This window comes from Hemiscyllium ocellatum, chromosome 15 (genome assembly GCF_020745735.1).
Source record: "Hemiscyllium ocellatum isolate sHemOce1 chromosome 15, sHemOce1.pat.X.cur, whole genome shotgun sequence".
Classification (NCBI taxonomy): domain Eukaryota; kingdom Metazoa; phylum Chordata; class Chondrichthyes; order Orectolobiformes; family Hemiscylliidae; genus Hemiscyllium; species Hemiscyllium ocellatum.
In genome coordinates, this window is record NC_083415.1 from 41,572,501 (window position 1) to 41,589,455 (window position 16,955).

General features: G+C 38.3%; 1 protein-coding gene across 3 annotated transcripts in view; it reads right to left on the minus strand.

Annotated features, from left to right (window-relative positions):
- Window positions 1-2,152: 2,152 nt before the first annotated feature.
- LOC132822762 (nucleolar protein 4-like) overlaps window positions 2,153-16,955 on the minus strand; it is a 278,882-nt gene continuing 264,079 nt past the window's right edge. For all 3 annotated transcript variants that reach the window (XM_060836076.1, XM_060836073.1, XM_060836075.1), the window contains 2 exons: window positions 11,575-11,764; window positions 2,153-2,817 (listed from right to left, as the gene is read on the minus strand). In XM_060836076.1, the coding sequence (XP_060692059.1) occupies window positions 2,618-2,817; window positions 11,575-11,764 (390 nt within the window). In that variant the 3' untranslated portion in view covers window positions 2,153-2,617. The remainder of the gene's footprint in view (window positions 2,818-11,574; window positions 11,765-16,955) is intronic.

The following is a 16,955-nucleotide window of genomic DNA, read 5'->3' on the forward strand; positions in this document are numbered from 1 at the left end:
ATCCACTCAAAGGCTGCAAGCTTTCAATGCCCTTGCAAATAGGTTGTAGCTAAATTCAAATGTATGCATTTGTAGTCTCCAGATGTCTTCCAAGAAGTAAAATGAAAGCAATAATTTAATGACACGTAAGGGAACAATGAGTGAGCAACAATTCTAGCTAATTGTTTCCTGGATCAGTGATTCTATGAGGACTGACATGAAGTTCCAAGTCATGGCGATGCTCACTAATAATGAAGGGAAAACTGAGGTAGAGGTATCTCATAGCCTTTTCTAAATGTGGTTAAACGTTAATAGCCAGTATATTTAACAGTATCTGGATAACCACGTCGTTAAGCAATCTTTTGACCAAGTACATCTGAGGTTTGCTCCAAAGATAGGGTAAATGTTACAAGCAGGCAGCAAATTAGGTCATCCCTATTCTTTACTCATTTGGTATGTTTTTAAGTTGTAGGAATTTGACCCTTTTCAAAAATGTATCCTTTAGGACTTCAGAGCAACACCAAGTTTTTCACAGTAAGTAGGTGTTTAATAGAGTTCTTTGGAAAGCAAACAAGCATGTGACATTTGGATGCAGATTTACCAACTTTCACATCTTGCTTGGGCCTCTCTTTTATGTAGACAGCCCTGTTGCCTTCTCTAAAAGACTATCTCATGAATATGATTCTTTGTCTCAGGTAAATATTTCTGTAGTTAATAAGCACATCCTTCAACACAGAGTCTTTTTCTTGATCATCCATGAGAATTGTTAACCTGAAAGAAACTCAAACAATATCACTGCAGGAAAACAAACCTAAACTATAGGTTAATACCTTCCTGGAGCCAACTTGTTCATATTTATACAGCTTGGTACCAGTGAAGAATGGTTCTCAAAAGGTTAAAACCTAAGTTGAGGCTTTTCAAACACAGTGCTTGTTTCTAACAATATAAAGATATACAATAATTATTTTAAGTTAATGGTAACTATTAAAAATGAGATAAAAGTATAAAATAACAATTTCTGTTTCATAGTATTCACTTCTTAAAAAATAGTTAAAAAATTAGGTTGGTATAAATTGCTACCTGAGTTCTGAAAGATTTCATGATCCACTTTAGTTTACTGAAGAGACAAAAATTAATCTTGCTTGATTTCAAATCCTGCATTTGACTGTAAATTAGGAGAAAAACATTTGAAGTGGCTTCCTGAGTGGATGGATTGCAACTGGGCTTTGGGATTCTGCTTACAAAAATGGATAACTGCTTGCAAAAGGTACCACTTGGGTATTGGCTGACTAAAAATGCAGCCCATTTACATTGACTTGCTGAAATGCTTCTTCTTGCCCAATAGGCAGTCCTTTGAGTCTATACTTGTGTTAATGTGTGACATTTCTCAGCAGTCAAATTGCAAATGTTATTGAAAATGTCAGCATCTACACCATATCATTCTTTAGGTCTCCAATAAGTCCATTCATACCAGTGCACTTTTCTTTACACAATTGCTTTGTTACTGAATGACATTGTGGGGTGTCAAAATTTAAACAGATGTGGTCATTTCTCCAGGCAGTCAGTCAGAGGCTCTTTAGAGTCAAGCTGAGCCCTGACTCTGCATTTATACTATGGTCACTTGGAAATATTGGAAATGCTAATAAAAGGCTGACGTGAAACCAGTCACGATGAACATTAAGTTTTGTAGTCTTATGGAACACCCAGTTATGTGTACAAAAACATGATTATAGGTTACAAATGCTTTTTTTTTCTGTTGGGCACTTTCTAATATCAGAACACATATTACAATTCTTCAGGTCATTCATCTAATATATCAATCCATATAGGTGAGCTCAAAATGGCTGCATTTCTTAAAAAGTGCAGTTCATTAATTATAATTAAATGTGCAGTACTTCATTACCTTTCAACTCCGGTCGTATCTCTTGTTCACAAATTTCACCCAAATTCACCTTTGACCTAATTACTTGATAATCAACTTTAATACCAGATGTTTTATTGAGTGTGGATCACCTATCGTCTCTATTAGTTGCTATGTTAATATATTGCAGCCTTCATTACATGTTCTAATCAGTGGATAAATGTTTAGATTTCAAAAGGAGCAAAACAAAAGTCAGCTTGTTCTAAGATCGTCTTGAGTTAAATGAATAATGGATATACATATGATGCTACTATCCTCATACTTGAAACTGATGACCAGAATTAACACAAACCAAGAGAGATCAACTCCTCTATTGTTGTTCCAGAAAGTCCACTCTAGGTTATTTCTATTAGCAGCGTCACTAGGTATTGCACCTGGGAATTGAATGCTATGTGGGATTTGTATGGCAGATGGTCAGGAACTACACCTGCCTGTGAAAGGAATGGAGTCCTTGCAAGTGTCAAATCTTTCAGTTTATGCTGCCAGCTAAGAAAACAAATATTCTCTGGTGAATGAGGTCCTTGAGTTGAAGACTTACTTACTCTCCCAGCTGGTCCTGATGAAGGTCTGAGGTTAAAGGTTGGTGGCGTTATCACTTCCATAGCAGCAATGGGTTAATGGCCATCTTGTAACAAGAGGAATCTTCCCCAATATCCAGTTTTGAACTGGATAACTACAGGATATGGGGTTTTATCATTAGGACTATGCTGACAAGAGTCAATTTTGTTGTAAAATGAGGTTTTCCAGTTCATCTGCGGAGCGGAGGAGGAAGGCTGCTGACTCTCTGTAGCCAGCAATGAGCTGCCGGACCGCATTAATTTCTGTTGGACTGAGCTGTGCTGCTGGTACACTCCTGTTGTTTGTGTTGGATGAAGCTGAGTTTGAGGCCAGTGCCTTCATGCTGAGATCTGTTGGACCTGAAAGGATTAAGAAATGAACTCATTACCTTGCTTTGTAAATATTTTAACATACACAGCAGTATTACTGACCAAAGGTGATTTTGTTAAGAAAACATCTCTAAGTTGAGAGGTGAAATTTAATGGTGAAAATTTTAAACATGTATTTGTATATGTCAAGTTTAACCCTTTTGCACCACAAACATGAAAACAAAATATCACCGAGAAGGCTGCGAATGCTCAGCAGGTGATATCTATGCTAGGATTTCATAGCCTTATGGCTCATTGCATCCAAACATGGGCTGCCCATGACACTTAAACTAATGTCCCTTTAAAACATGTTTTATGTACGACTGTTCTGCACCCCATGAATTGATCAAATGATTCAGCAAGCTGTAGCAACTGGTTTTAAATGAGCTTTCCACATATACTGTTAAGGATTCCTTCACTTTTGGGATAACCATGTGCTGTTTTGATATGCCAGCTTATTCACTGATATGTTACTCAAAAAAGGTCCAGTGCAAATGTTCGTTATTATATTATGGCATTTTAGATTGCAACCAGTTTTTTTTTTATTGAACCTGTGCTTAGCAACTCTCTCAACTGAACTTTATTTCAACAGCACTACGTATTCACATATCATCTCCTTTAGGAGAAAGTGAGGTCTGCAGATACTGGAGTATCAGAGCTGAAAATGTGTTGCTGGAAAAGTGCAGCAGGTCAGGTAGCATCTAAGGAATAGGAAATTCGACGTTTTGGGCATAAGCCTGAAGAAGGGCTTATGCCCGAAACGTCGAATTTCCTGTTTCTTGGATGCTGCCTGACCTGCTGCACTCTATCATCTCCTTTAGGCCCAGCTCTTGCTAATATTTACGTTGGTCACCATGAGAAGCCTGTCTTGGATGTAAAGACCACGTAAGACCTACCCTTTGAATACTTTTGATATATGGATGCCCCATTTGAATAGGTATTTTAAAAGAATAATTTATTTATATACTTTAATAAATTCCATAAGAGAAACAGCAATTGCTGGAGAAACTCAGTAGGTTTGGCAGCATCTGTGGCAAGAAAGTAGAATCAACATTCCAGGTCCAGTAATCCTCCTTCAGTTCTCAAGTTTACTACTGAAATGGAACAAACAAATAAGCCCCTTTCCTTGATTTGTTAACTGAGAAATCTGTCAATGGGTTCTCTGCTTCTATCTGTTGAAAGTCTGCAATCATTGGTCAATATACATGGTAGGTCTCCCGTGGTTCCAGGAAATCTCAAAAATGATAATAGGTGAAGCTAGCAGTCTCACAATGTTACAATTGCATGACTTTTTTTTTGACCCAATGCAGATTGAAGGTGAGCTGATATGGTAGCGGGTCATGTGTGATAAGGTGGTGGGTGTCTGGGACATTTTGCCAGCAGAGGTGGTAGAGGCAGGCACGGTAGATTCATTTAAGATGCGTCTGGGCAGATGCATAAGTAGGTGTGGAGCAGAGGGATACAGATACTTAGGAACTGGACAACAGACTTAGACAGTATATTTGGATCGGCTTAGGCTTGGAGGGCTGAATAGCCTGTTCCTGGGCTGTACATTTTCTTTGTTCTTTAGAGTCATAGAGATGTACAGCACAGAATCAGACCCTTTGGTCCAACCCATCCATTCCGACCAGATATCCCAACCCAATCTAGTCCTATCTGCTAGCACCTGGTCCAAACCCTTCCTATTCATATACCCATCTGGATGCCTTTCAAATGTTGCAATTGTATCAGCTTCCACCACTTCCTCTGGCAGCTCATTCCCTACAGTTACCACCCTCTGAGTGAAAAAATTGCCCCTTAGGTCTCTTTTACATCTTTCCCCATTCAACCTAAACCTATGCCCTGATTCTCTTTGTTCTAGGAGCACTTGCATTTCAGAATGTATTATCATTGAGAAGGTCACTGAATTGCTGTCTCCAGTGAGCGTTCACTGTCTCTTGGTCTTTTGAGGGATGCTCTTTTTTTAAGCTCTGTGGAGTAGGTCCCTAGGTTTTCTGGATCAGAGATGCCTTTCTGTCATGGTTGTTGATAAGCTGATGACCTCTTCTTCTACCCACCAACTAAGGTAACAGGTTCTTTGGTGCTCCTCGCCATTCACTTACCTGTAGGCCTATTTCCTTTCAATCAAGTTTTAGTGGAAACTTTGGTTGGCTGCCGAGGAGATCCTGGATCTCCTGATTGTTCTCACTGAGCTTGGTGTTTCCTGGTGAGAGGTCAAACATCTCCACGTGGGTGCTAATTGAGTGGCTTCTTTGTGCAGTGGCTGAATAATTTGTTCCTTTTCCCATGGTTGCTAAAACTAGTTTTTGAGTCAGTTTTTTTTTCAAAAAGAAGTGAATTTTGCCTATGTAGTAACAGCAATCATGCGATAAAAATGAACTGTATATAATTTTATGGCATAAGATTTGTGAATGAAGCACATCCATTTCTGAAAAGCTGCTATTTGAAGAATATCAAAGATATGACCAATAGCAGTGATCTCAAATTGAACAATAAGCCCCTCCTGCTGAACAGTCAACTTATAAATCCTTTGATACTTGGCCACTGTCATATAACTATTGACTTTCCTCTCATTACAAATACTGAGCTGTTCAGCTCTGATGATTCACCTTCAGTGTGCTAATCCAATGCAGTCTGCAGGATACATTCTTTACTGCATTTGTATATGAACAAACAAGTTGAACTTAACTCTTATTAATGTGTATTCAGTACTTTGTTACATTCTCAGGCCTCTCTGTGGAGTTTTCATCCATCCTCATTAGATCAGAAACCAAGATGAAGATGCAGCTCAGAGGCTTGAAATAAGCAGTTTCTACACATTTCTGATTAAAGTTATTTATATTAAACAGACAAATGGGAGGTGTAACCTAAAATACAACACTGCAATACCATAGGATTATTTTTGTATTTAATTATAAACTGTTGTTTGAAAACTTTCAGACATCTGTTGTCATGTAATTCTTTCCACTAATTGGGCAATAGTTAAATAATCTGCCTAACTGCATGAGTCCAATTCTCAATATTTCTTCCACATGTCTATTTAATATTCCTGACTAAGATGAACTTATGTGAGAAACTGCTTATTTGCATAACATTTCAGCTCTCTGGACTCGTATCGGCAGGGGTTCTGATCTAATTAAGACCGATGAAAGTCCCCATTGAACTTATGGTAGGGCAATTTGTGACACACAATTGCATCTAAGTAAGTTTGAAGTGAGTGAGTGCCAAGAAAGCGAATCCTGTTCCAATGTGTGACGTGTGCCTGTACTTGTGCACAAAGCAGCCTGGCAGCATTATTACAAATGAAAGGCTTGGTGAGCTCCAAAGCTCAGTACTGAAGTGGTGCTATAAATGAGTTGGAGATGTGCTGTGATGATATGATGAGTCTGGTGCTTGGTAAATGTCAACCATTTTAGATATAGTGTGCAGGTGATCACTGCCCATGCAGCACACCCTGAGATATTTGGAATGCTGTCTAAGATGGCGGTCCAGAGAAGATGCCAGTGAACTGCAGCTGCCATATCCAAGCTCAGCCTTTCATGTTGGGAATTTATTCTGTTTAGTTTCTATTCAATGGCAGGGAAGAGAGAAGTATGAGGGAATAATATAATGTTAATTCCCTGCCCAAGCAAAATTCTTATCTAGTCATTTTGACTGTTGTGGTTCTGTTTGCCAAGCTGGGAGTTTTTGTTGCAAACATTTCGTCCCCTTTCTAGGTGACATCCTCAGTGCTTGGGAGCCTCCTGTGAAGCGCTTCTGTGCTGATTCCTCCGGCATTTATAGTGGTTTGTCTCTGCCGCTTCCGGTTGTCAGTTGCTGTCCGCTGCAGTGGCCGGTATATTGGGTCTAGGTCGATGTGTTTGTTGATAGAATTTGTGGATGAGTGTCATGCCTCTAGGATTTCCCTGGCTGTTCTCTGTTTGGCTCGCCCTATAATAGTGGTGTTGTCCCAATCGAATTCATGTTGTTTGTCATCTGAGTGTGTGGCTACTAAGGATAGCTGGTCGTGTCGTTTCAGGGCTAGTTGGTGTTCATGGATGCGGGTTGTTAGCTGTCTTCCTGTTTGTCCTATGTAGTGTTTTGTGCAGTCCTTGCATGGGATTTTGTGCACTACATTGGTTTTACTCATGCTGGGTATCGGGTCCTTTGTCCTGGTGAGTTGTTGTCTGAGCGTGGCTGTTGGTTTGTGTGCTGTTATGAGTCCTAGTGGTTGCAGTAGTCTGGCTGTCAGTTCAGAAATGCTCCTGATGTATGGTAGTGTGGCCAGTTCTTTGGGTTGCGGCATGTCCTTGTTCCGTTGTCTTTCCCTTAGGCATCTGTTGATGAAATTGCGCGGGTATCCGTTTTTGGTGAATACCTTGTGTAGGTGTTAGAACATAGAACATAGAAAGATACAGCGCAGTACAGGCCCTTCAGCCCTCTATGTTAAGCCGACCGAATCCTACCTAACCTACACTAGCCCAATAACTTCCAAATGCCTATCCAATGCCCGCTTAAATGACCATAAAGAAGGAGAGTTCACCACTGCTACTGGCAGGGCATTCCATGAACTCACAACCCGCTGTGTAAAGAATCTACCCCTAACATCTGTCCTATACCTACAACCCCTTAATTTAAAGCTGTGTCCCCTAGTAACACCTGACTCCATTAGCGGTAAAAGGTTCTCAGTGTCGACCCTATCTAAACCCCTAATCATCTTATACACCTCTATCAAATCTCCCATAAACCTTCTCTTCTCCAATGAGAACAGCCCCAAGTGCCTCAGCCTTTCCTCATAAGATTTTCCTACCATTCCAGGCAACATCCTGGTAAACCTCCTCTGCACTCGTTCCAATGCCTCCACATCCTTCCTATAGTATGGCGACCAAAACTGCACACAATACTCCAGATGAGGCCGCACCAGAGTCTTATACAGTTGCAACATGATCTCAGGACTCCGGAACTCAATTCCTCTACCAATAAAGCCCAGTACACCATATGCCTTCCTCACAGCACTATTTACCTGGGTGGCAACTTTCAGAGATCTGTGTACATCTCAGGATGTACAGACCAGGATTATAACCCTTGGATTGTAAAGGAATTGATTCTGTGAAATAATTGCTTTGTCTAAATGAAAGCTTCCTATAAAACAAGACATATGTTTTATCCTTCAGTCTACTTGCTGCTAATTTTGATCTGTGTTCTTCTTCCTCTTTTTGTAGTTCTGGTGTGCTGCAGTGTGTTGTGGCCCTTTTGAATAATGTCCTGATGCAACTTCGTTTGTGTGCGTTGGGGTGGTTGCTTTCATAGTTCAGGACTTGGTCTGTGTGTGTGGCTTTCCTGTATACCTTCATGGTGAATTCTCCGTTCAGGCTTCTCTGTACCATCACGTCTAGGAATGGGAGCTGGTTGTCCTTTTCTTCCTCTCTCATGAATCGGATTCCTGTGAGTGTGTGTTGATGATCCGTTGTGTGTACTCTATTTCTACTCTACACAGTGCTCCCAAGCACTGAGGATTTCACCTAGAAAGGGGACGAAACGTTTGCAACAAAAACTCCCAGCTCAGCGAACAGAACCACAACAACGAGCACCCGAGCTACAAATCTTCTCACAAACTTTGAAGTCATTTTGACTGTATTTGGGAAGTTGGACCTTATTTTCTTGGATATGAAGAGTCTGACTTTTCCATTCACTGTATTTTCCGAACAATCTCACCATAGCCAACATTGTTCAGGGACTGGGAAAATTCAGCATCTTGATTTCCAAATCCTTCAGGGCAACTTTAATTCAAAATAAAATTTTTATGACAGAATAGCAGGGCAATCATGGTGTTATGATCAGGAAACCCATTTGTTCCCCATTGTTAGATATTCAAAAGTGGTCCACGCCCTCTGACCAAACTTGTTAAAATAAAGGCAAGCAGTGTAACAAGCAGACCAGGATTATAACCCTTGGATTGTAAAGGAATTGATTCTGTGAAATAATTGCTTTGTCTAAATGAAAGCTTCCTATAAAACAAGACATATGTTTTATCCTTCAGTCTACTTGCTGCTAATTTTGAAAATTGCAAATAAATTTACATTTACTAGCTGTGAAAATTCCTGATATGATGTTAGCACATGAATATAATTAAGCCCTTTGTCCTTTCTGCAACGACGACGTGTTCCAAAATAATAGCACAAAAATTACATGTGAACTAATCTACGTTAAGTGATTAAGCATGGTTACATATTTAGTTTCATTTATTAGTTACAAATCTAAACCTCATTGACCTCAGACGACACAGTAATGTTTCAGCTGATTGCACATCACTGATGGTAAATCTTTAGCTGTTTCTACTGAAAACGTGAGACACAGAACAAATGTTAACGCCATTAACATCTAATGTGCAGACCCCCATGAATGATGCATCTGCTCCCAACAACGAATCCACTCACATTAAGAGGGGTAGGATTAATAGTCACCTGAGTAATGCCGCTCTCATCTCGCACATCATCAAGGCCTAGCTGAACAGGATTAAGGTAGCATAAGAACAGTTAATCCCTGAGATATACTGCTTTCAAAACCCAAAACACTATAACTTGCTGACCCCTTCTCAAATAATTGCATTTTACTAATATGCAGGTGATGGACCAAGTAACATCTAATCTTATTAGAACTCCAGGAGGTTTTTTTTCCCAGTATTAGTATACAGGAGCATGAGAGCAAATATTTGGTCCCCAACTGTTTTGTTTTTTTCTATACTGAGTAATTTAAAAATGGTGAAATGTACAAGCCTGGAAATTTCCATGATCAATGCAACAATTGGTACACACATCAAATTTTTCCTTGCCATTTTAACAAGCATTATCCTTTCAAATAAACCTCAAAAACAAATCTGAGCCCATTAAATGTCTGCATGATAATACCACTTATTATAAATCTATGTTCAGCTTATTTCTTTTAAAAAAAAATTCTTAAACCAAATTTACATAATGGTACTTTCTTATCCAAGACTGTTCCTGAAGAAGAATATATTTAAATAAATGAGGTGGCAAATGTATTGCTAGCTTTGGATAGTGAAATATTGTATTTCAGGCAGCAATTTGAATTAAGTTTTAAATGCGCAAGGTATTTTTTCCTTCAGAAATTGGAAATATTTTGTACCTTCAAAGCTTACTTACAACTTAGTTATTTTAATATTTTCCTCACCAACATTTTTTCCTGACATTTCACAGCTGTGATTAATCCATTTTCTATCTGCTGTATTACCTTGAATGACAAGTTTTATGATTTTCCTCTCTCTCTGAAAAAGGACAGGATGTACACTCCACTTAGCACCTCTCCCAATAATTTACTTGGATCACAGAGCAAACTTGAGTGTTAAACCATAACTTTTACTTGTCCATTGAAAGGAAAATATTTAGATTAAGGACAATGTTCAGTATTTGGTGATCATGAAATATTTCCAATTAAACATGTTGGACTTTAACCTGGTGTTGTGTAATGTTTAGCTTTGTACACCCTAGTTCAACAACAGAGTCTCCAAATCTTGTCTTCTTTTACACATTCTTTTAATCAATTGAAACCTGCATCCCCATTCTATGTGATTAAAGACTCAACATCCAGGTTTGTTCAATACATTGCATCAGTTATATGACATTTTGATCTTTTGCTATAAATTCTGTGTCCTATGATCCTGTCCCACTAGCTATCTGATGAAAGAGCAGCACCCTGAAAGCTTGTACTTCCAAATAAACTTGGTGTTGTGTGATTTTTAAATTTGTACACAATGTCTGGTTTTCTGAAGATCCAGGATGCAACTGATTGATTGCATCTTAGATTTCACAAGCTCACATAATACAGCTCCACAAAAACCTCCAATGGGAAGGACTTCTACACCCTTGAGAACCAATTATATGGAACAAAATCAAGAGGATCCCTCCTCTCAATATCAGAAATGCCTATATTCTCATGATATATTGATTTCTTGAAATCTTTCCAATCCAAACTTCTTCAGGACATAAAATCATATCAAACAGATGGTTTTGTTAAGAAATGTGTTATTAATTTGATGAAAATAAATTACTAAATTGGTGGACAATCCAATAAAGCGATCATCATTTACCTGGGGATTTGGAACATCACAGAACTCCACTTTGCAAGATAAGGGTGTTGTAGAATTAGCAATATTCTTCTGTGGTTCATTAAGACTGGCAGAATGCACATTGGCAGAAAGTTGTCACCAAAGGATTTGGATCTGCCTGGAAACTAGTTCCCATCTATATCCTAGAACTCTTGGTCTTCTTTGCCTCTATTAATGGTTTGTATTATTCTCCAGACAACAATGCATCAAAATGTTGGTTTAGGAAAGCTATTACAAACCAGATTGACAGGTCAATGCAATCTTTAGTTCTCTAACACAAACAGAGAACTGAAAATCCAATGACAGAGCTTATTTTCATATCCTGGAAAATGATTGGTGGTAAAAGTACTGGATGCTTGTTCTAAATATTTTTGTCTAAATTATGGGTTACTTGACAATAATTTAATTGTATCATAACCTAATTAAATCTGCTATTAAATGGCAGATGCAGATCTATAGAAAGATTTATCATCTATTTGTGTAAGGAAATATAAAATCAACTTAAAATATACAGTTTGATTTCTTTTTAAAAATATATAACACTGATGAAAGAATCTTTGCTTTACATGGGATTGCATAATTGTAAGAGCAGCAAAGGATAACTAAAACCAGTCAATGACAATCAGCTGTTATAATTTCCATACCATTGCTGAGGGTGCCAGTTTGCAGTCCACCGCCTATTCCTCCGTAACCACGGTAACTGTAGTTCAGTCCGCCATTGATGTACATCTGATCTTGAGAGTAGGAAGCAGCTGGCAGAGAATAAGTGTTGTGGGCAAGCTGAGCAGTCTCCCTGGCTTGTTGAGTATGTTTATCTAGTGCAATAGGTTCATCCTAAAGCAAAGGGACAGCAAAATAGCATTAATAAATCTTTGGATTGTCTGTAGACTTTACAAAAAATAAAATCTGCATTTCTGGACTGCTAGTAACATGCAGCCTAAAAGAGCTTTCATCATTGCATATCACCTTTTAATCTACTTTTTATTTCTATTTAATACTTGTGTGACTGTCCTCACATTAATCAAAATTGTTGTCAGTGATCAGGCCCTAGCTTTTGTATCCACTATGAAGATATATTCTGAAACTAATGCTCTGCAGTTTAAGCATTAAGTACCAATGTCAACTTTTACTATACCAGACTTCTCAGTCAGTTAAATACACAAGATTCCTGCATCACTGACTTCTGAACTACAGCTTTCAGGCCAACCTTAGCAGAAACTATTCATTAACTCATTGAGATTACTGCAAAATTAAATCCTTGTAATAAACATTCAAATATAAATGTTAGCAGAAACATGCAATATGAAAATTTACCAACCTCCCTCCTTGCTAATAAGGACAATCAATATCTCACTCAAAAGACTGACAAATTGGTGAAATCTATATAGACCTCCACATAACAGCTCCCTTTTCATATACACACTATCAAAACATGGTATTTACTATGTTGAAGTAAATGTTGCATTTTATTGATAAGTCATAAAATCCTCTCAATATCTCCATGAATTGATATCTGTGCACTCTAAGTTCAAAACAAATCATAAGATAGCCCAATTATACAGAAAATGTATTTAGAAAGGATAGCCTTATTGGTCATTCTAAAGTAAATTCATTGTGGCTTTTAATACCCTGCTTTGATTCTATCATGTTTTGAAACTGATCCTGTTGGTTATGACAGAATAAGAGTTTCCAGGCTATTCCATGATGATGCAATAGATAATAATAAGCATTTCCCCATCATCATTGTTTGAATGTTCAGTTAAAAATTCTATTTGTCAGGCACATTAGCACATAAAGTGTGTATGTATATTGTTTCTCACCATTAGTTTCCCTCGTAATAAGCACTATTCTGTAGTTGAGCTGGCGTACAATATTTGTAAGGCTCTGTAAAAAATGTTGTGAGATATGTCAAGTGCTCCCGCTCACTGATTTCCATATGTGCTCTTTGGAGAGCGTATAGATTCTACGTGGTGAGGCCCCACACATGTAGCTCAGCTATTGTCAAAGCACTAAAGCCTAGAAATTACAGGTACTGATATTACCAAATGAATGATTAACTCATCTCTATAAAATCCCTCTTTCTATTTTAAAGCAGACATTCACCAGAGCATAATTACCACGTTAACATCAATATAAAAAAGTAGACCTTTAGCCTCTCTAGCCTGTTACGCCATTCGACTTCATCAGGTTTGATTTCCTGGTCTATTCTAATTCCATTCACTAGTCTTTGTTCCATATCCTGTGCTGTTGGTTTGCAAAGATCCAATGATTTCCTATTTAAAGTGATCAATTGTGTTATTATCATCTATATTTTTTAGAACCAAGCTTTAAGCATACCTCTCCTAAACTGCAATTGATCATTTTGGTGTTTGCAAGATTTTTTTACATACAAATTTTGCCCGTTTCACAGGACTTACGCATCATAATAATTTACTGGCCCTAAGGTGCCTGGAACATCATGAAGATATGAAAATCATCGCTTGATGCAGAATAAACTCTAAAATGATACAGAACTACTTGGGATCCATGCAGTCATCTACTAAGATTCTACGATGGAAACAGAACTTTAAAAATGAACGCTTACAAGAAATTATTGCAGAAAATTACATTTTAAAAACAGGGAAGTACAATACTAATATAATCCATAAATATAGGAGGTTGAAAAGCTCCTATGTGGAAACAGGGCCTTTGGCCCAACCAGTCCACACCGACCGTCCGAAGAGTAACCCACCCAGACCAACGTCCCTCTGGCTAATGCACCTCACACTATGGACAATTTACCATGGCCAATTCACCTGGCCTGCACATCTTTGGACTGTGGGAGGAAACCGGAGCACCCAGAGGAAACCCATGCGGACACGGGGAGAATGTGCAAACTCCACACAGTCACACAAGTGACTGGAATTGAACCTAGGACCCTGCTGCTGTAAGGTAACAGTGCTAGCCAGTGAGCCACCGAGATAGATCTCACTCTTCATGGTAGAGTTGGCTCTGCTGGTAACACAGATTTGTGTAAAGTACTGTTCACTCCCACAGATCCATGAATTGGCTAGAAGCAAGCTCATAAAATTAGAGACAATGTTTCTCCAAATTGTACATAAACAAAATCTCTGTTGGAAATTGTACAGCGCTTGTGATTCCCTGTTCATTTATTTCAATTTCAAACCTCTTTATCTTTAGCAATCTGATACAGCACTTTTGAATCCATGAACTCCTCAATGTAATGTTCTGTGTAAGAATGCTCAATAATCATTAAGCAGAATGAAACATATGTAGCACTACACACATTTCCCCAGCTTCAAAATCACAATCATTTTACATCTGTGGGACAGAAATTTTATGCTAAATTGTTTATTAGTTTGCTTCAGTTGGTAAAACCCTTGGTAATGTATGAGAAAGGTGGAGAGTCAAGTCCAGTTCTAAGACTTCAGTACTTAAGAAATGATAAATAAGTATTCTTTTGCTGAGAATGTTGTCTTTTGGGCAAGGTATTAAATTGAGCATGTGTCTATCTTTCTGACAATAATCCTGTTGAGGATTCCATAGAACTGTTTGAAAGGCATTTTCTCATGTTTGATTGCATGTGCTCACCTTATTGACAAATTAATTGGCTATTCATCCATTTGCCGTTTGTGGCATCTTCTTATGCACAGCTTGCATGTACAGCAGACAAAAAAAAAACCTGAAATAACTATGGATGCTGGAAATCTGAAACAAAAACAGAAATTGCTGGAAAATATTAGCAATTTGTGTTTTTGTATATAGCAAATATTTTATTTCAAATCAGTTATTATTGAATTCGGATATAAAGATGTGGTAAGCAGTTACTGTTATGATTTTAGCTTATTTTATTACTTGACCATTCAAATCCCAGACTGAAATCAAGCTTGATAAACTATATTTTTTAAAAATTTAAAACAGGTGATCTTTCGCCAGAATACAAGCACGCAATGCTGCAGATCTGGCTTTTGTGATAAACATATCAGAAATTCAAAATACAAATTCTAAAATAAATGGTATTAAATATATATAAATCACACATTTCAAATCACAATTACATCAGTGCAATCTCTTTTGAAATTAGAAAGGAAAAACAAACTTAGCAGGAGGATACATCCTAAGTGACTTGACAACAGTAAGCCTTCCATTCTTACTCTTCTGAAACTCCCTTTGATAAAGTCATCTACACATTTTCCTTCAATGCCTCTCTGTTGTCCCCAGCTGGGTAACTTTCACCTGGGTTTGATTCATATCTAGATAGAGGTTTATTTGCTATGCCTTCTGCCTATTCCCATATTCTTCCAGCATCATCACCCCCAAGGATCCATCTTTAGGCACTGTCTAGATCTCATCTACAAGCTCCAACTTGTTAACATCACCTGAAGACACAGTATTAATTTTCTCATTAAGTTTCTCAGAAGTTTTCACCAATCAGCTTCATGTGTTTTGCCATTGGATCAAGATCGAGCAGGATGAGACATTGGCCTGATGATGTGCCACTCTCTCACAGTATAATCCAATTCATGCCTAATGACTGAAGTAATTGCTTTCAATTCCCATTCCCAACTCTGTTCCTGAGCTACCAACTCCAACCAAGTTCCTGGCAACAATTTGGAATTAAGCTGGTTTGTTTAAAATTTTGGTGTCACATCTGACCTGTAAATGAGTTTCCAAATTTATATTCATACTACAACCAAGACTGCCTGTTTCCTCCTCTCTAACATTACTTCAGTTTGTCCATTTCAGTTCACTTGCAGCTGAAATACACATTTAATTACCATTTGTGTCAACTCATCCAGTGTACTCCTGGATGGTCTGTAAAATTGACATCATCTAAACTCTGCTATGTCTTAGGTGAACAGAATTTACTGCACAATGTCACCCCTATGCATGCTGAATGACACTGTCTCCCAATCAACCAACATGCTGATTTTAAAAGTTTAATACTTGTTTTTGAATCCTTCCAGGCCTATATCCTATCTCTGTAATTTCCTCCAGTTCCATGATCCTTGAAGATATCTGTTCTTCTCTAATGCATCCTCAGTAATAACTGCTATACCATTGATGACTATGCCTTCATTTGCTCAGATCCCCAAGCTTTGGAATAATCTCCATACTTATTTCTGCACCTTACTTTCCTCCTTTTTGGTTTTCTGACCTAATATCTCTGGCATGGTGGGCGACAACAGTGGCCCAGTGGTTAGCGCTGCTGCCTCACAGCACCAGGGGGCAAGTTTGATTCCAGCCTTGGGTGACTGTCTGAATGGAGTTTGCGCATTCTTCCCGTGTCTGCGTGGGTTTCCTCCCACAGTCCAAAGAATTGCAGGTTAGGCAAATTGGCAATGCTAAATTGCCCATAGTGTTCAGTGGTGTGTAGGTTAGGTGCATTAGTCAAGAATAAATGTGGAGTAATAAGGCAGGGGAATGGGTATGGGTAGGTTACTCTTCGGAGGGTCGGTGTGAACTTGTTGGGCCAAATGGCCTGTTTTCACAGTGTAGTTTTGTAGTGCAATGTCATCCTGTGTTTAATAACTGTTATGGACTAGACCAGACCACTCAAAACACTCTTAAGCAGGCAGCCCCAGATTATAGTTTTGCAATTTGTTTCAGTAAGTATGTAGTGAAAATTACCCAGAGTAAGACAGCTAAGTTGATGAGAGATTTTAAAAAACAGACAAAAATGTATTCAGGTCACTTCTAAAATATGATCACTTTGGCCTGAAATCTCATCTGTTTACATCCTTTTCATCAAAGTCCTTTCCATCTCTGTACCAAACCAGACTGATCGGAGCTCGGCCTGCTTTATTACTCCTCTGACAAAAATCGAGGACAGAGTCTTCTTGAGCCAAGGAACAGCTTTTAGGAAAAAAACGGACTAGCTTTGTTACATAATGCTACTGTCGAGTGCCGTGTGACATTTAATTACATTAAAAATGCTACTTAAATATAAATTGCTGCTGATAAATTAATTCCACTGTATTTGCATGACTCACAACATAGCAGTGACATAAGGCACAGTAAAACA